The 19,971-nt window shown below is 41.1% G+C and overlaps 1 protein-coding gene across 2 annotated transcripts in view; it reads right to left on the bottom strand.

Annotated features, from left to right (window-relative positions):
• SPAG6 (sperm associated antigen 6) overlaps positions 1-19,971 on the bottom strand; it is a 67,370-nt gene that overhangs the window by 18,993 nt on the left and 28,406 nt on the right. For both annotated transcript variants that reach the window (XM_054992147.1, XM_054992146.1), the window contains exons 3-8: positions 19,254-19,420; positions 13,880-14,063; positions 10,132-10,337; positions 8,707-8,880; positions 4,586-4,738; positions 930-1,121 (exon numbers count right to left, since the gene is read on the bottom strand). In XM_054992147.1, coding sequence (XP_054848122.1) covers positions 930-1,121; positions 4,586-4,738; positions 8,707-8,880; positions 10,132-10,337; positions 13,880-14,063; positions 19,254-19,415 — 1,071 coding nt within the window. In that variant the 5' untranslated portion in view covers positions 19,416-19,420. The remainder of the gene's footprint in view (positions 1-929; positions 1,122-4,585; positions 4,739-8,706; positions 8,881-10,131; positions 10,338-13,879; positions 14,064-19,253; positions 19,421-19,971) is intronic.

Below are 19,971 nucleotides of genomic sequence, written 5' to 3'. Positions count from 1 at the left end.
CAAAGAAACGGGGCTTAAGACAGACCTATGATGATCCCTCCACATGTTGGTTCTATGCTTGAGTGGGAAAGATTCAAATTCAAACTGCTTTGAAATTTACTACTGCTAATGGCATTGGCCCCTGTTGCCTCCATTGGCTATATATAGGCAGGCCTCTATGCCTACTTGGATGAAAATTACATAGACAAACAGCTGCTACACACGAGTCCACACAGCCCAATAAACGAGCCATGCAGACAGTTACCAAGCTCTAGAGGGAGACTGGAGTTTTCCCAGAACTGCAGTTGCTCTCCAGTCTACAGACATTGACTCCCCTGAAAGAAATGGTAGCTTTGGAAGGTGGACTCTATGGTATCACATATCCATTGAGCTCCCTCTCCAACATCTGCTCTCCTCAAGCATCATCCCAAAATCAAGAATTTCCCAATTCAGAGCAGGCAACCCGAGCCAGGCCTTCACGGGTTGAAATGAAATCCTGCCCTCAAGTCATAGTGGACTTATGGCAACCCCTGGTGGGTTTTTCATGGCAAGAGACTAACAGCAGTGGTTTGCCATTGCCTGGCTCTGCAACCCTGGCCTTCGTTGGAGATCTCCCATCCCATTACTAACCAAGGCCAACCCTGCTTAGCTTCTGAGATCTGATGAGATCAGGCTCTCCTGGGCTATCCAGGTCAGGGCAACCCCAGACAGACCTTCATGGGTTAGATACTTAGAATGCCACTGGATGGCTGTTTGGGGCAGGATGAGTGGGAGGAGCTCATTGAGTGCCCTGCTCTCCTCTCCTAATGAACAGCTAATTGGTACAACTAAGAATGTCTGATTAGGGTAATGCTGAGGTAGCCTTGGCTTCCGCATACTTACACATACATTTGGAGCAAGAACCTGCTACAAAAAGGGAGGGGGGAAGATGCTTTGCAATTTGTGCTTACTTTGACTTGAAGATCTTCTGAACTTTCACTTGCCATATACAGGGAAAGCAACACAGGTAATACGTTTGCTACTGCAACCGCACGGGCATGTTCTGGAGTATGTCTTCCAATCTGTCCCAAGGACCAAGCAGCTGCTGCCTTAATATGATCTTCTGGTTCTTCTGACAAGCACACTGCCAATTGTGGCACCCCCTGTAGGATTCACCAAAAGACATTAAGCTAGAGGAATCTAGATCAGGACAGTAGAACTTGCTAGAGTTGACAACCAGAAGAAAAATTAAAAGCTTCTTTCTTAAGTCAAAGCATCCGGGACATCTCTCACTTGAACAGGGATTATTCCTGGATGCAGTGAATTCAAGCGTCAGAAGAATACTAAACGGACATCTTTCTCTGAGATAAGGCAGTCATAGTTGGCGCATTAACTGCTTCAAAGGCTTCAGAAAGCAGGTGCCACAATTCAGGCCACAACAGAAAGTGATGCTGGCAGTTTTATCAGAAATGCCAAGGTTTCAGGTTTCTCTTCCAGGTTTCTTTGAAAGCAATGAAATACTACCTCTGTGTTCCTTCCATACATTTCTATCAGACCTGCAGATGGTTGCCATGCAAGCCAGCCCTGCTAAAAATGAATGGATTGGGTGCAGCCATGAAGCTTGGGGGCGAGAGTGGGGGTCTTCTCTCACCACCACCACCCCTTTCTCGTTTCTTTCCCAGCAGGAATCTTTTATGTATTTAGAGTCTTTTTTTCCTCTCTCATTCACTGCACACAATAAATTTAAACATGACTTAACCAGTTATTATTCATGCAGGCACTGACCCTTACGGATGTATATTGGAACTTTCATCAGTCAGATTGGCTTTTAGTCCTGACAATTTTATAATTAGAATACTTTGCAAAAAAAAAATCAATACATTCTAGTATTCACCAGGAATCATTTCATATATTTTTTTAAAAAAGAGAGAGGGAAGAGAGAAAGAGAATACCATCAATACGCATATTTCACACACGTGGCATTGAAATATTAGATTTCTCTCTGCAGTGTCAGGCTATCTCGCAGTACCCATTGCAGGCTGAAAACCCCCAGACACAAAAGCTCGCTTAGCAGTCTGCCCATTTAAATGCAGGAAAACCAAAATATATTTTGATTTTTAGAGAAAGATTGTTCAGTTCCTAGGCTCTTTTCACATTTCACAAGGTTCCATAATGGCACGTCTTTTGATAAATGTTAACGTTTGCTTTCTTGTTGCTGTATTTTTTTAACAGACATATAATCTTTTTTTGCCTTAAAATGTAGCACAGCAGGAGAAAAACAGCCATGCTGACGTAACAAAAGATGGCCTATTTTATAAGTTCTCGTTTTAAGGACAATTAAAGCTAGACATCAAATATTTATTCTGAGAAGCCATTTGCCAGTTTCCTTTCTGCTATTTGTAAAAAGGCAACTCAATTAGCATCTCATGAAAATGCAAAACTGTGCTAGCAAACTAATCCATAACCTTTAAAAAACAACACAACTCCAAGACGATTATACATTGCACTCCAGACACAATGAACAGGCACATAACTCAGGTTGCAGAGCGCAATTTAATATAATCGTTTGGGGAGGGAGGATGTGGTTGGAAAGAAACATTTTAACCACGCCATTTCCTTCAGAATCTTCGTTTGCCTCTGAACAATCCTGGGCATGGCATTTTTAGGGACAGTAATAATGGCAGCGGCTTAATAAACAAATTGCACATTCCAGCCATGCTTTCCATAGGAGAGACTTGAAGGCACTCTCCCTTTGAAATTCAATGGGAATGAGAAACGCTTGCCTTTGGCTGGATTGTGCCCAAAACAGTCTTTCTATGCTGTTGTTGAATACAGAAATTACTAAAACAACCATTTTCTTCAACAAGATACATTTTTATATTAGAGAATAGTTTTTTAGAGAAGCATTTTATAAAGTTTGTTAGGAGTGTACATTCAAATAATATCTGAGTAAAATCCAACCTGAACAACTCATTTGAGTTATTGTAACTCATCTGAACATAAAACTTAACTACATTCAATAATGATGTATTGTCGAAGGCTTTCACGGCCGGAGAACGATGGTTGTTGTGGATTTTCCGGGCTGTATAGCCGTGGTCTTGGCGTTGTAGTTCCTGACGTTTCGCCAGCAGCTGTGGCTGGCATCTTCAGTGACACTGTGACACTGAGAGATCTCTGTCTTTTGGTGCTACACCTCTGAAGATGCCAGCCACAGCTGCTGGCGAAACGTCAGGAACTACAATGCCAAGACCACGGCAATACAGCCCGGAAAACCCACAACAACCATTCAGTAATGATGATCAAAGGTCGTTAATCCTGTGTATCATCTCCTTTATGTTACCTGTTCTACAATGTACAAGGCAGCAGGAAGGGAAGGGGAACAGATGGCCTAAATATACCTTACATTTCCCCTGGGTATGTCCCCAGGTTGAATCACCAATGTGTCCTGGGAGCTCTATGCTTCCCAAGCTCATGGGGACCTGATTGGGACTGGGGACATGGTGTGTGGGGAGAAGCAGCTTAGACCTTACCTCCTGCAAAACTTCCTTGACCTGAAATGGCCCCAGGGGAGGGACTGCTATGTGCCTTGTTGGGAATTAAATGTATACTGATATCGGTATATATCAGGGTGGATCTTGCCTCTATCCTGCCACTCCACTGAGTAAAGTTTATTCATTTATTTATTATAATTTATACCCTACCTTTCTTTTTAGCTCTGGGTTGAAATTTTCCTCCAGTCTAAAAAGCCTTCCTCAAACTTAAGTGGCTCTTCCATTGGAGGAAGAGCCGCTTGAGTTGAAAAAAAACCTCTTAAGTTGCTGGGCGGATTGGACACAGGCTGGCTGGATTGGGCCAGTCACACACTTTCAGCCTAGCTTACTTCACAGGGTTGCTACGAGGATCAAAGAGAGGGGAGAACTACGTAAGCCAATTTGTGTCCTTATTGAGGAGAAAGGCAAGGTATAAATGAAGTAAACACAATAAAATGAATCACCTGCAAGACTTTCCATGAGAATTTTTCACCCTGATTTGTTGAAAGAAAACGATTAGAGCTGGAAATGTGTTTGTTGTGGCTTCATCTGTCTCTCAAATGGGGGCGTTTTCTCTTATCTGCACAAAATTTGAAGGATCCCATTTCACACATGAGGGATATAATCCCCAGAAATTTTGCCCCAATTTGGTGGTAAATGGGGAAAGGTACAAAAAAAATGCATTTCCCAATTAAACCAACTGAAATAACATAAGACTAGGATAAAGTTTCCAAACAACAATGAAGAAAACAAAGTATTAATGAACAAAATTAATACACAAATAAACATCTTGCGAACACCCTTACAGCATGTGTATGGTCCCAAATTCACTTCTTTGGAAGTCAGATCAACTAAAATGAACAAGGCTGATATCCAAGCAAATGAGTTGAGGTGACACATAACAGGGAATTTGCTATATATTTGTGTCACAGAAACTCTTTTTTGAGAAACAAACTAGTTTGGTCTTTGATGTGCCTCACTGGTCAGGTGAACACATCGTTCCAATGTCTGGCTTGCATAATCATGCACAATGACGCTGTATTCCCAGAATCCCATTGTGCTTGCAAAAGGAAACAAACCAGGAAGGTAGAACCAACCTTGGAGATGATCACTGCCATGGCCAGGTTCTCTGAATGAGCTGCCACGTAGCCCAGCATCATGATTCCAGGGAGCCTAACATTCCCTTTGCAACTGCCAATACAATCAATCACAGCAGCGACTCCCCCAGCATTCACTATGAGTTGTGAAAGCTGAAAGCAGATAAAGCAGAGAGATTAGGGATGCCACCGTTTCATGAACTTGTCCAAACTGTATGCTCTAGTAGTCCTTTACCAAATCCCCTCAGGCCTACAAGGGTGCAGAGTCCCTCTATTTATACAGTTATAGGAGGGTAGCCATGTTGGTCTGCTGTAGAACAGCAAGATTCAAGTCCAGCTTTTGAGAGTCAAAGCTCCCTTTACTGGTACCTAACGAAGGGAGCTTTGGCTCTCAAAAGCTGATACCCTGAAAATCTTGTTGGTCTTTAAGGTGCTACTGGACTCATATCTTGCTGTTCCATTTATACAGGTATGATTGAAGCCCCTATCAATCCACCTCATTACACGCATCATATAGATGAACACCAATTAGCACAGCAAGACAATGCTATCAGGGTGAATGCTTCCTCTATCCTACCACTTCAATGAGCAAAGTTTATTTATTTATTTATTAAGATATTTACATCCTTCCTTTCCTTTGGGCTCAAGTTTGAAGCCTTCTTCCAAATTCAGTGGCTCTTCCATTGGATGAAGAGCCACTTAGAGGAAGACTTCTTGAGCTACTTGGAGGACAGTTGGATCTAGTCCCCTGTTTACTACTGTCTACTAGATGCGCTGTTGTGAACTCATTTTGCTCCATGGACATCTCAGAGTGCTGCTTTGCAAGTTAATCCTAAAGACATGATTACTAAGCAATAGGAGTTAAAGTCCATGCAAGAGCAACATCTTGTGCATACATGCGTACACACAAAGAAATGCACATGTTGATCTGCCCTCACTACAAAAGTGAATGGGCTAACAAACAAATGCAGAACATAAATGGGCTGTGGAGTGAGGTCTAAGTCACTGCCATTCATTCAAAATATTTATATCCTGCCTTATTTTCTTGAGCTCAAGGCAGTTAAAGCAACACGTTGCAAATGCATAAAACAATCATAACAGTCCATCAACAGAATCAAAACAGCTTGAGACAAGACATGCAGCTCTCTATATTAGACATGTTATACACATGTTGATACAGAGCTTGGCATGTTTAAGCAGATTTCATTGAACTTAAGCCTACCTAACCCTGTGTTAAATTGTGCCCCTGTGGTATATGCTTGTTCACAACGAGAAGTGCAGACTGCAGCTTCTGCAGAAAAGTGGGCTTTTGGACACCCTCACGCTTCATATTTTTGGTATCAAGCTTCTAGTTTTCATAGAGCCAAGTTTGAAAATTATATTGTCAATGTCTTCAGTGGGGCTTCTGAGCCCAGAGAAGGTTCCTGTGACATCCTAGGCAGAGCATCAACTTAAATGGACTTAGAAGGGTATAACTCTGCTTAGGACAGCATGGGAGGTTTAGTAAGCCTACTCAGGAATCCCATTTCTTCTCTCCCAGTGCCTTGGTCTATGCCCCACCTCCTCTTTACAGCCACAAGCGTTTTCTTAACTACTCTGTATCCCTCACGCCATTAGAAATTCTGATATATTTCTGCAACAAACAAACAAGCAAACAAACAAACCAACCAAGTACTCATGTCAAGGGGAGAAGATAAATTTATCAAAAGGATTCAAGCACAAAATTTGATGTGCTGAAGCTATGAAGAATATGCCTTCATAAATAGAATAGTCCATTTTTATTTGTCACTTTTATATCCTATTCTTTCTTGAAAGAGCATAATGTGGCATATTTGGGCTTCTCCTGCTGCTTTTAACAACAACCTTGCAAAGTAGATGAAGCTGAATCACTACAACTCTCAAAGTTACCTTTGTGGCTAACTTTGGAAGTGAACACTGGTTCTCCTACCCATGGCCATGAGTGCATTTAAATATTGTAGCAAGGCCAAGAAAAATAGGCTTGGATCATATGTAGCATGTGCAAAGCTGAGCCATAAATAATATTTATCTCCTCTTCATTCCAACAGCAGTCTTCCTATGACTCACAAAATTGTGCCCCTGTGGGTCAGAGGACCCCCTCAGAAACATCATGGGGGGGCAAGGGGAACGCAGCTGTTTGAGAGGCAGGAATTGATGCAAATCTCCCTCCCCACAAGGAGAGATGTTTTCTGCAAACAAAAAGGAAGCTTAGTGTCCCCATCACAATCTTATAGATACCGACAACTTTTTACACATCAAAGCCAGTGCTTAGAATTGTGTTTGGAAGGTAACTGTAAACCAATGGACATTTCCAGTCACTGGCATAATGAGAGCCTAGCAGTCTATATATCTAGTGGGAGGGTGTGATTCTCACCCAGAGTTTTCAAAAGCACCACAACGCCATCGTTTCTGGTGACCAACAAGATGAAAGTTGCTGTTGTCCTGCACACATTTAATCAAAACTTGAAATCTTTTGAAATCCATGGGACTACTGCGTTCAGTGCCACGCTTGTAATTTATCTGGCAAATATTCCCTATCTGAGACGCAGCGTACACTAGGACTGCTCTACTCTATCACTGCGGAGGAGCCTTCAAATAAACATACAATTCATCTCCTCTGGCTCAGAAGATTTGGCAGAGTTAACTGTGACTGAAGTCTCTCCACACCCTACACCAATTTGGGTCCCACACATTGTGGACCAATTTAATTGTTGAGTAGTCCAGCTACACCTCAGAAAGAAACAGACACCAGCATAACTAACATTGTGCAGCGTGGAATCTTCCTTTGGAAAGCATAATAGCCATAGGATTGGCCTCATCAAATTCTACATCCAGTTAGGGAAGGGGTCTGAGGAAAAAGAAATCCTCCGCTGAAGTGCAAGAGCAGATCCCTTCTATGGAGACTGCAGCAGCCTGCCGTTCAACCCACCCCTCCCCCCTCCTCCTCTGCTTCAAATGCAGGAGCTTTTAGACATGGAGTGAGGACTCCTGTGGAGACTGTGCTTAGTGGCACAAAGGAAGTTTTGACTACGGCAAGGATTCCTCAAATCCAACCCCCATGCCTCGTAGCATCAGAGCTGCTAAAATAGCACCTCTTAGATTCGCCTCATGACATGGGGGGGGAGTGTCTCTGACACCACAGAGCACCTGAAATGATTTGAATATTGGATTTCAGTGTGGGGTTTAGCTGCTTAAATTAATAAAAGCTCTCAGTAAGCAGACCCTCTTGTGTGCACAAAATGTGCCCAAACCTCAAGAGAAGTGTTCCCTCTCCCTCAGTTTCTTTTAATACATTATGACATTTTGGCCTGCTTTGGGCCTTTCCTTTTAAACATTAATTTTTATTTCTGGATTTGAAGTACTTTGTAGAGAATGAAAGTTCCACAAAATCTGCCAAACAAGAGAAAGAACCAAGGTGCAATATCCCCCACGTTTTAACACATGGAGATGAGCATGCATTTAAAGGAAGGCAGGAGACAACTATGTGCGGCATAAATTCATTTTACTTAATTCACTAGGAGTGGATAAATCTAATATTTGCTTCTTTTTATTTTACCACCCTCCATGATCCACATCACTCCAAGAAGGGGTTTGGGGGGATTTTTCCGTCAGTTTCCGAAGGAACTACAACTAAACATTCTAAAAGTGACAATTATCATCTTCTTGCTAGGGAAGCATGTTCAAAAAAGGCTTTCATACTGATTTAATGTTCTGAAGAGTCCAAGGGACCACAATCCAGCACGCTGTTAAACACAAATACCCACATTGACTTCAGTCAGTTTGATTGTGTGTAACGTGTGTTAGGTTGTAGCTTACAAACTGCTTTCCAGATGCTAGCCACTACCTTCTAACTATTAAGAACAGTATCTCTACGCCTCAACATGAAAAGCAGATTTTGCCCATTTCTTTCTTTCCTATTTGTATTCCAAGCACATCCAATAACAGCAACAAACATTCCCCCCCCCCATCTTTGCATCAATGGAAATTCCACAGAGCTTTTTGTTTTGCCTAATGACAGAATAATACTGAGGATTTTTTAAAAAAAACATTTAAAGTATAAACACTAATAATGTGACCTTGTATTTGCATTCTCAAGGTTTTACCTCAGGCGTATGCCTTGCTATCTCTCTAATTAGAGTCGCTGCATTTTTCTTGACGTATTCATCGGAATCCTTCAGGCATGTGAGTACAACAGGGAAAATTTCTGCTTCCACCACCATTTCAGCCAGATCCACAGAATGCTTTGCTATCTGGCTGAGAGCAGAAAGCACCTGACGCTGTGGTAAATAGGAAACGATTGTTTTATAAATGGCTTATTGGGCAAACACTTTTCAAGTGCACACACCCATACACATGCACTTTCAGAGCTATCAAGAAAAGAAGAAAAACTTCCCTTCTGACTGGAGAAGTCCCAAACCACCCAGAAAGGTTAAAAAATTCACAGTCTAGCCACGTTCTAATTTAACAGCCAACAAAACAAAACAAAACTTTTATTGATCAACATTTGTCTTCATTTTGCTTCAGGAAGCCAGTTAAAAAGGGAAATACATTTGTGTGGAAGAAAGTCTCATTGGATTAATTGTAACCACTTCTAAGTAAATGTCATTTTGAATCTGAGTAGAAAAACATGCAATTATAATCCAAAATATTCAAAACTGAAGGTACACTAAGTTATTTCTCCCTTTTAAAAGGCACTAACCAGGAAACAACTGTTTGTTTCTTTTTGCACAAATCCCACAGAGCAAGTGTTCCCATTACAATTTTACTATTTGGAAAATATATATTAACATGTTACTATTTTAATAAAATACTAAAAACTAGAGTACATGGAAAATAGTATTTTGATAATTTTACATTATTGAAAAGCAGAAGGGTTTGACAACACACTACTATTTCTTACACTATGACCTTCGGTAGGGAAAAGTCTATGAAATAAGAATGGGATCACACACATTTGGGAAACCCACTGACTTGCTATGTGGTATGTTCCACTGAAATCAACAGACCAACTTCCAAATAAATGAAGGAGAGGAGAACAATGTAAACCACTTTGGGTCCCCATTGGGATGAAAGGTGGGGTATAAATGAAGTAGAATAAATAAATAAATGTGTTTAGGGATGCAGCAGAATACCAAAAAATAGGTAGTTAGTACTTTTCAAGAATGCTTAGGTTATGTACATTGAATCTACAAAAAACAATTTTAGGTAGCATTCAGAACTAAAACTACTATACATCAGGTTTGCTCTCAGCTTCAGAACTCTGCCCATGCAACATTAGACTGGGAAGCAAAGAATCTCAACACTTCACAGATTTGTTTTGCACATTCCTTTCTCGCCAGTTATACAAGTCACGCTCAAAATAGCCATATCTCCCTTTTGTTTCCAATAGTTCAGCAGTTAGCAAAATAGTACTTGGAGGGGTGGGAGGAATACCCCTTTGAGATGCATGCATTTCTATACAACCAATCCCAAATCGAAGCCCACTCCGGTTTCTCGGAGGAGAAGGAGGGAAAGAGTTTGAAAAGTACCTTCAGTTTGGCATCAGGGTTGAGGATCATCTGAGCCAAGTGAGCAATTGCCCCCACATCCACCACGGTCTGCGCTAGCTCCGGAGAATGCTTTGAAATATCACTGAGCGCTGAAGCGGCGATCCTTCTCAGAGCGATCTCGGGTTCCTGGATACAGAGCACTAGAAGAGGGATGGCTCCAGCATCTACCACCGCCTGGGACAGTTCTGTTGGTCAGAGGAAAGTAATTAAGCGACTCTGGGTGACTGACCCTTGTGCAAGCCATTTTTCACCCTGACAGATCCAGGGGGAAGGGGGGAAGGGGGGCGGTGGACTGCAGTGGCTTGACATCTGCATTTCAAATCAGCTCTCCTCGTTTCATAAAACCATGTGGACCAATCCTCGGTTGAAAAGAACACAGGTCAATAGCTGGACCCCCATTTACATGTACACATTTGAGGTAGATTAGGCTGAAAGGGTTTGTTACTCTGTGTGTGTGTGCAAGCCAGGGTGTGTTTAAAAAGAGCGAGCAGATGTCAGCTGTTTAAGGCCTGACTGTTGTGCGGTGATCAATAGGCCGAGTAGGGGGTTTTTTGGAGGGGGGGCGTTAGCAAGGCTAACAAAGAAAAGCCAAAATGCTAAAATGTGCAGAAAATTACATGCCTAAAATACAGTAAAGTGTGCTTTTAAACAACTCACAGCATATCCTGTTCGAAACCCCAAAGTACTTGTTTGACCACCAAAATACCTTTTTCAAAGTATGCAAACCACCAATCATCTTCCCTTCCTCTGCTAAATCAGGCCAACAGCTAGCTGCATTAAGCTCCCATCGCCGATTGCATGCATCTTAACCTGAGAACCCACAATTAACTGATATAGTCAGTGCGCCGTTATTGCAGAAATTCATTATTCTCCTTCCACATATTTGTCATTAGCTTCAGTACTGAAGTAGAAAATTATGGGATAGCAAATGCAAAGGATTACAGCAAGGGCTGTTTTGGAGATGATGAAAAATGAACCCCAAACCCCATTAATTTCAGATAGGCTATTATAGGTTCTTAAATAAGGTTTTGTTCGGACTTCTCCTTGTTATGCACATAGCCTCTTATCTTTAACATTTAACCTGCCCCTGCACTGCCATGGCAACAAATAGCTGTTGTAATTCAAGGGCCCAACTTTGATTTTGCATTTTCAGTCCATCAATCAAAGCCTTCAGTAAAACTTTCTTAATCAGGTTAGAACCACAGACTCTGTACAATTTCTTCACTGATTAGCCTTGTTTGTGAAGCAGTTATATATTATAGACTCTAAAATGTACTAAGTGTTTTGTGCTCATGTTGGTGCCGAAGTATCCATTTAAACTAAATTTGCTTTCAGTGGACCCTGCACGACACGCCAGTCTCTAAAGCTTCCAGTATCTACTGTACTTAGAACACACAGTTTTTTCATCTTGCACCTACATTTTATTCATTCTATACAATACAGTAATAATGACAGTAAATGTATGTACTACAATAACTATGCATTTCTCATAAAACTGAATATAGGTATCAGGCAAGTACATTTTCATTTCTAAAATATCCTTGATTATACAATAGATGCATAATGTATACATTTCCTTTATACTCTACCTCTCCTCCCCACCCCCCACCCCCGCAGTGGAGACTCAGAGTGGCTTACATTGTCCTCCTTTCCTCCACTGTATCATCACAACAACCCTATGAGGTAGATTAGGTTGAGACTGGCCCTAGATCATTTCCTAGTCTCACTGTAATCATTATACCACACTGGGTTTCAATATATATCTGCGGTATGGTTTTAGTTAAAAAGTGTGGGATAATAGTTAGAAGACTGAACTATGTCTGTGAAAACCAAAGTTTAAATCCCCACTTATTAACCATATTGGGTGATCTTGGGTCAGCTGTTCTTTGCGAGCCTAACCTACCTCACAGGGTTATTGAGATAGTAAAATGGAACGAGAGGGAACAATATATGCTGTCTTAAAGTTCCTTGGACAAAGGGTAGGATAAAAATATGCTACATAAATAACAGCCTATTGGTGTGATAGGTAATATTTGAGAGGTAATACTGATCTCGATATTGAAGGGAACCAAAGGAATAGTTCTGAGGCAGTACGAAGCTGTTGGACAAGTTTTTTTTTTAATTCTTGGAAGCTACGCATTAAACACTGAAATCTTTAAAAGGCATCATGAACAGAGACTTTTACAACACAATCTTTCTGTTTTTATTCTCTTAATTTTAAAATCTCCCTATTCTTCATTCTCTTTCCATCTAGATCATGAATATGGGGAAACAGAAGACAAAGGATTTTTTCCCAGAGTGTTAGAAATAGTGTTTTTTAAAAAGCAACGTCTTCTTAGAGGAAGGGAGAATGAGTTTCATACACACACACACAACTGGGTATATTTTGAAAAATCCCCCAAATTTGAGAAAGTAAACAAAAGGCACCAGGGACTTTAAGATGAAATTCTGCTTCTTAAGGTTTAATTCTGTATTACAGAGAGGCCTTGTGTTAATCAGAGCTTGATGTGGGGTAAATCCAACATTTGATTAAATGTAACCAACAGGACTTATGAGTAAAATTTAAAACTTAGAGGAATCCAACTACAAAAAAGAAATCTAGATCTAAAGAGAAGCATAAAGAATGGTAAGCTGAAATGACGGGGAAAGGAGGGAGATTGGAGTGCTGTGTTGTTATTATGGAAATGCAGAATTTATCCTCTATTAGGGAAACTTTGACCATCTTGAATTGAGTTTCCATCTTGCCTGCTAAATCAGCATTAGGTCAGGAGGTGAGGAATTACAGACTAAGTCTGTCTATATGTATACTGAAACCACTTAACACCCATTGTGAAGGTCTTCCTTTGAACTCCAAGGTGTGCTTTCTTTCCTGCTGGGATGCCAACAGTACTGACTGGGCTTATCAGATTGCAGTTAGCTTTCCTGGGAGGGGGAGCGGGGGAGGGAGGATATGCCACAAGAAATCGATTAGTCTTTAAGGTGTGATCAGGCTCTTTTTGTTTTTGCTGGAACCGTCCTTCTGTGTAATCCTGTGCTAGCATAAATTCCTCTAGTTCAATGGTTTTAGATTGGATTAACTCTGCATAGGATTGCACTGTAACATGGCAAACTCCTCTGGAAATATCCCTGATTTGTTACCTGTGACCATCTCCATATGGATTATCCATTGTCCACCAGGACACAAGCCTTTAATGACTGGCTGTGCCCTTTAGCAAACCTGATGTCACCCTGATCAAAGATTGTCATTCCTATGAGAGGGAGGATCCCCCAATTGGCTGTGCGGTTGGTTTCGCATGCTGTGTATTGCCGTTTCCATGGACACAAGTTCTCTGCGTGTCTGAATCGACAACTGCTTCATGAAGAGAGAAGAGATGCTGCTCTCTAGATGGTAATTTATGAACTCTTTCTAACAAGTATTTTACTCTGCCTTCTAGACTTCCATATGTGTTATGCAAGATAGAAACCCATTCAATTTTTTTAGTGTTCAGATGCATCTGAATTTGTTTTTTCTTCATTTTAAAAAAAACCCTTTGTTTTAGTAATTTATTGTTTTGTCTCTGCCTTATTTGAATTCTTTGATATGCACAGAAAAAGTTCCAGTCGCCTGGAAAGCAGATTGCTTCTGGTAATATAGAACAGAGCTTGAAATATATATCCAGGGCTACATTTACTCTTATTCCCATTCTGCAACCAAAAAAATCTAAAATGTTAGAAGAATTGTTGTTACCTGCATTATGTCTTGCTATATAGCCAAGGGCCCAGGATGCAGCTTCCTTTACTCCAGGATCAAAATCCTCCAAACAGATCACCAATGTATCTAATGCTCCACAGTCAACTATTGCTTGGGCTAGTTGAGGCGAATGTTTCCCAACTGCTCGTAACACAAACGCAGCCGCCTTTTTGTAGAAACGCTATAGAAATAAGGAAGGGGGAGAAAGAGGATAAACTGCTATTATTTGAGGATTGTTTATACCTTAAGGATAAGCATATCTGCTATGGATGTACACAACATGCATCTGATGAAGTGAGCTCTGGCTCAAGAAAGTGTATGTTGGAATACATTTTGTTTAGTCTTTAAGATGCTGTAGGGCTTCTGTTTAATTTCATTTGAGATGAGGAGTTACAACTGAGAAAATATATTAATATGTTGTTAATAATAAGTCCTCCCTCATCTTAAGGGATAGGGACCCCTTAGTTGCAAGGTGTTGAGTCACTTAATTTCCTTCCACTTGCACTGCATGGCCCTCTGTTGCGCAGTTGTGCAGACTGAACTATACAGTCCTCCCAGCACTAAGTACTTTCTTCTCATTCAAGATTCAGTGGCTGCAGGCATAGGAAGAACCAAGCACTGGAAGACCTTTTTCACAATGGAAGATGGTGCTGCGCAAAAGAAAGCAAAATATAGGATCCAAGGCACTGTCGGGTAAAATTCTGTACATCTGTGAATAATTCCCAGGGATGAAGATTTGGCTATGGTTTCCGAGGTCCAAATAAATGGCCTGGGGACACTCTTTTGAGAAGACCAGATCCAAAAATGTCACCAAAAGGTGGCTTACACCACCTTTAAAAAGCTGGAGAAATGAAAAGATCCTGCCCCAAATATGAGAAGAACTCAAAAAGATCAGTGATGAATTTGAGGGTGCGTGATGTGTGCCATCAAGTCACTTCCATCTCAGGGCGACCATATGCATTAACCACCTCCAAAGCATCCTGTTATTTACAGCTTCCCTCAGTTCTTGCAAACTGAAGACCATGGCTTCCTTTATTGAGTCAAGCCTACTTCTACTGACTTGAACTTTTCCTAGAATTATTGACTTTTCCGGAGATTCTTGTCTTCTCCTGGTGTGACTAAAGTACAATTGCCTAAATTTAGTCATTTCACCTTCTAGGAAGAATTCAGGTTTGATTTGATCTTTCTGTCTGTCCATGGTATCTGTAAAACTCCCCTCCAACATGACATTTCAGATGAAACCCACATGTTGGCCCATGGCACATCCCCAAGGGGGATTTTTCTCTAAACCCAGGGATGCATCCAAATTTCAGAAAAATCCCCAAAAGGTTTTTTTTTCCTTTTTTTAAAACCTTAGCAATGGTGAAGGTGGAATCAGAGAGTGACAGATATTCTGAATTTAAAAATTGATCACACAAGGTGTGGCTTGGGGTATATAACACAGTTATGTCTCAGCAGGACAGCAGAACCCATTAAATGGTCTGAATGGCTACTGGCTATGCAGTAATACAGAAGATGATGTTGTGATTATTCATAATGTAAGCAAGGACTAAAAGACGGAGAAGCACGCCCAGAAATCATCAGCGCGAACAGAGGCCTTGGTCTTGAAACAGAAAAACTGCAAGCAGTTGTTGGTGGCAAAACACCAATAACATTATAAAGACTGACTATACAATTATGCACAATTTTGTTGCCTACTCAAAGAACAACAATTTAAGATCACTGGCACTATTATTAGCAAGTAGTTGAGTGTGCATCAGAGCATGCACATTATTACTTTCAGATAATTATGCTTTAAGCAGGGGGCCGCATTCTGTAGGATTTTTAATATCAGTGGGTGAAATCTGTTGGGAGGGTCCTCTATACAATTCCCATTCATTTCAGTGGTGCCTGCCCAGCTAAACTCCCCATGGACTGTATCACTTATTGTTATTCACAATGAATGACTTCTGAAATAATGCACATTACAAACAATCACAGAAACAGAGGCTGATACAGTTGAGCCAACATGATTCACACCCACAGAGCTATCCCTGGGGTGACCTGTCGACAGAAAATAAGCTAGTGAAGTTTTATAGTGGTGAGTTCAGAAGAGCGGCTGGTACTATGCCACATTTTACATACAGGCACATCAAGAGAGGTCTGTTCCAAACAAGAGCAGATGGGGGCAGAAGAGAATTCTACACAATACTTTATTAATGCAGCGGTCTTTTCAGTCTTGGTTCTTATCTTCTTAAATAACTATTTATCCAAGTAGCAAGTGCATAATATTGATATATGAGAATTTTTGACTAATTTAGGGTAAAATCAAACAGAAGTCCAGTGGCACCTTAAAGACTAAGCGTCTCTCTACTTGAGATGCCTGGGCGTGTGTTTGTCAAGTGCTGAGTGATGCAATTTTAGCCAGGAAGCATAGTTTTAAATGACAGAGCCGGTGAAGATTGCCCCAGAGGGGATGGATCCTCTCAGCCTTCTGCTGCCTCTGGCGTGCCAGACTGTCTCCCCTTCTGGAGCCTTTGCCCTGCTGCCCTCGCTACTTAAAACTTTGAAATAACCGAGCCTTGGCAGGGCAAAGGCTCTGGAAGAGGAGACAGTTCGGCATGCCAGAGGCGGTGGAAGGCTGTGAGAGAAGCCATCCCCTTCAGAGCAATCTCCACCAGCTCTGCCATTTAAAACTACGCTTCTCGACTAACATTGCGTCTCCCAACAAGTGAAGAACGTGTGTCAAATGTCTCTTGTAGAGAGACACTAACAAAGCTTACTTCATCAGAGGCTTGGATAGAGGTCGTCTTAGTGATTCTGCCCTGGGTAGAACCCAAGAATAGGACTCCAGGATTAATGCAAGGGGGTGCCCCTGGCCCTGCCCCTCTGAAAGGAGGGAGGAAGAGAGATAGAGCCAGTACCCATCCCCTGCCTGTTTAGCCAGCCATACAGGGCTTGGTGGGCAAGGCGCATTCCTCACAATTCGGGGCTTGGCTGGTCAGGCACTGCCTCCTTTGCCAAGCAGCTTGGGGCTTGGCACCCTCAGTGGCCTACACCGGTCTCCTCACACTTTCATAGGGCCAAGCTACACATGACGAATGACACTTTTTTTTTTTTGAAAAATTTTTTATTGGGTTAGAATCCATTATTTTTACATTACATTCAATTTCCCCCAAATTTTTCATTTCTAACCCTCCCTTTCCCCCCCTTTTGTTGACTTCCAACAGCTTTCCAACCCTTTGTCCCTTTTCCCTTGCTTCTATTAAATTCCTCTGTCTAAAACAGATATACATTCTCCATTATATTAAGCAGTACATCCTTAACTACTTTTCTTGTTATATACCCAAACTGTAAGTCTTTGTTTCCATCTTGGATAAACAATTTATCCCATTTTCCAGTTTTAAATATTTCTAGATATCATAAACCTATATATCATAAACCAAAAAAATCAGATTTTTATGACGAATGACACTTGAACAGCAAGTGTATTTCTCTCCCTGTTCACTTGCCCTCCAATCAATCCACTTGCCGTTCAAGTGTCATTCGTCATGTGTAGCTTGGCCCTGAGTCTCATGCAGCACAGAGGTCAGTTGCCAGCTGAATGATGCCACCACCACTGCGATTTTGTGGTGGAGCGTGAGTGGGCTTCAGGGCAGGGGTGGGTTGTGATCAACTGGCTTCATGGTGGCGGTGGGATGCCCCAGTGCAGGCCCCAAGTTAGAGACCCTGTCTGCCACATGAGTTAGACTGCCCCTTGTGCATGGGAGCTTATATAAAATTCATGCATCTGATGAAGTGAGCTCTGACACACGAAAGCATACGCTGGAATAAATTGTGCTGGCTTTTAAGGTGCCACTCCATTCACCTGTTTAATTATGCTGCAACAAACTAACATGGCTACTCCTCTGGCATTATAAGGCAAAATGAGCAAACTTAGACAAAGGAAAGGCTTTATCTAGGGAAAAGAGAGTAGAAGATAGAAGCAGACATTCTAAGGAAAGAAACACAAAAGCAGCACGCTACTACAGCAGAAACACTGACATGGCTAGATATGGAACATACAAGAGCGGAACAAAAGACTTAATTCCAAAGAATGCTATTTCTCCATTGGAAGGAAAATGTTCCATGTTCAGAGAAGGAATAAAGCAAACCACTTTTCCATAATATCTGGCAAAGGGGATCCCAAGGAGGTATCTTTCCAGCCCAACAAGCGGGGGGACTACACCTGCTTTTATAGGGGAAAAGAACTTTACCAAACGATTTCAGGCATGTCATGCAGCAGTCAGGGCAAGGCAGTAAGCAACAAGTTTGGGGAACGAAGAGATAGGAGAAGCCTCATCACCTCTTCCTTTGCTAGTGATTTTAAAGGTTTAGCATGAATCACGGGGTTACAGCCTGGTAATGGGGAGCTGGTGGTGGATTTTGATCTCCCCTCAGCTCATTTTTCCTGAGGTTTTTTTTAAACAAGTAATTGACAGATCTCCCCCGCCTTGCCCCCAATCTAGTGCACCAGCTAACTCAAAGCCACGTCATGTCTGCTGTGCCTGTTATATAATATGTCTCAGTAATATCAGAGAGCCAGGATTGTGTAGCAGTTAGTGTGTCAGACCAGGATCTGGAAGCACCAGGTTCAAATCTCTGCTCTGTGAGGGAAGCTTGTCGCGTGACTTTGGGCCAGTCACATACTGTCAGTGTAACCTTGGTAGTTGTGAGGAAATAACAGAGGACAGGAAAATGATGTAAATTACTTCAGGTCACTATTGGGTGGAAAGATGGAGTATAAATGAAATAAATGAAGTGAATAAAATAAAACAGAGTAAATAAGCAAATGTTAACTTTTCAGTATTTTCATATATGACCTTACCAGTTAGTGAGCACATATAAAAGCTTTTTAAAAAATATATTTCACAATGCAAGCACTAATAAGCATATTTGATACTTCAGCACTATTAGTTTCTAGACTTTTATATCTTGCAGTATGATTGATGGGATCGCAGAAGTGTAGTTTATGTACATTTGACACATATTTTTAACAAGGACATCTAACCAATTACCAGCAGAGCAATTCTTATTATTTCATTTTACAATGCAGCTTTTTTCAAACCATCATTTCATTAAGCAGTTCAGGAAATAAAATTACGAGTAATATACTTCAGCTAATGAAGTAAGAATAAAATCTTTTTTAAAGAGACTCATTAAGTTACAATTATGGATACTTTCTATCCAGAGAGACCTTCTATCAAGAGAGATCAATGCACTTAATGTACGTAGTGCAGCAATAACCATAGATGAATCTAAAGAGTCTTGTTAAATATGTAATTAAGACAGAAGATTTTACCCCTATTTGGCAGCTAGAAAAGATGTGTTTAAGAAAATCATCGTTCCTTACATTCTGTTCAGCCAATGAATAGACAAGCTGTGGAAGAATATCGCCCTTCACTACTGCTTCTGCCAGGTCATCATTATAATTGGCAAGTCTCCCAAGAGCCAAGGCAGCTGTCTGTTGAATATTCGGAACCACATCCAATAGAAGTGGTCTCAGCAGAGCCATTACACCTGAGTTAGGAGAGAGAAGGAAGTAAAATCCCATTGAGCAATTAGAGAAATGACTCAAATCCCACTCCAAAACAATAAATGCTAACTCTAAGTCCAGGGAAATTTGTACATAAACCCAAATTGTGTTTAGGTAAGAGACGAATTTTAAGAGAACAGTAAATAACACTAGGATAGGAATTTGGTTTGGATTTAGAAATGTATTTCTAAATGTATTAAAATTTTTGCAGAGCTCTGTTCTTGACCAGTCCAAAGTAGGTGACGCATGACATAACATACATCAATTTATTTACTTTACAGCCTGTCTTTCTCTCTGAGACTCAAGGCAGATTACACAGTGTAAAATAATGCAATCTAGTAGCATGAGACATCCAATAAATAATGCATTAGGACTAGGATTATGAAATTATAAACAGTGCATGTACTGTAACCGCAGCTTAGAAAGCCTCCAACGCACCCACTACTCCCTCCAATGGCAACGATGAAGCTGAGCCCAAACTTCCACCACAGCAAGGAACATTGATGTTCACGGTGCGAAAACTTTTAGGCTATCC

Source organism: Eublepharis macularius, chromosome 11, assembly GCF_028583425.1.
Source record: "Eublepharis macularius isolate TG4126 chromosome 11, MPM_Emac_v1.0, whole genome shotgun sequence".
Classification (NCBI taxonomy): Eukaryota; Metazoa; Chordata; class Lepidosauria; order Squamata; family Eublepharidae; genus Eublepharis; species Eublepharis macularius.
The sequence above is the reverse complement of the archived record's forward strand: the minus strand, read 5'-3'. Positions and strand labels throughout refer to the sequence as shown.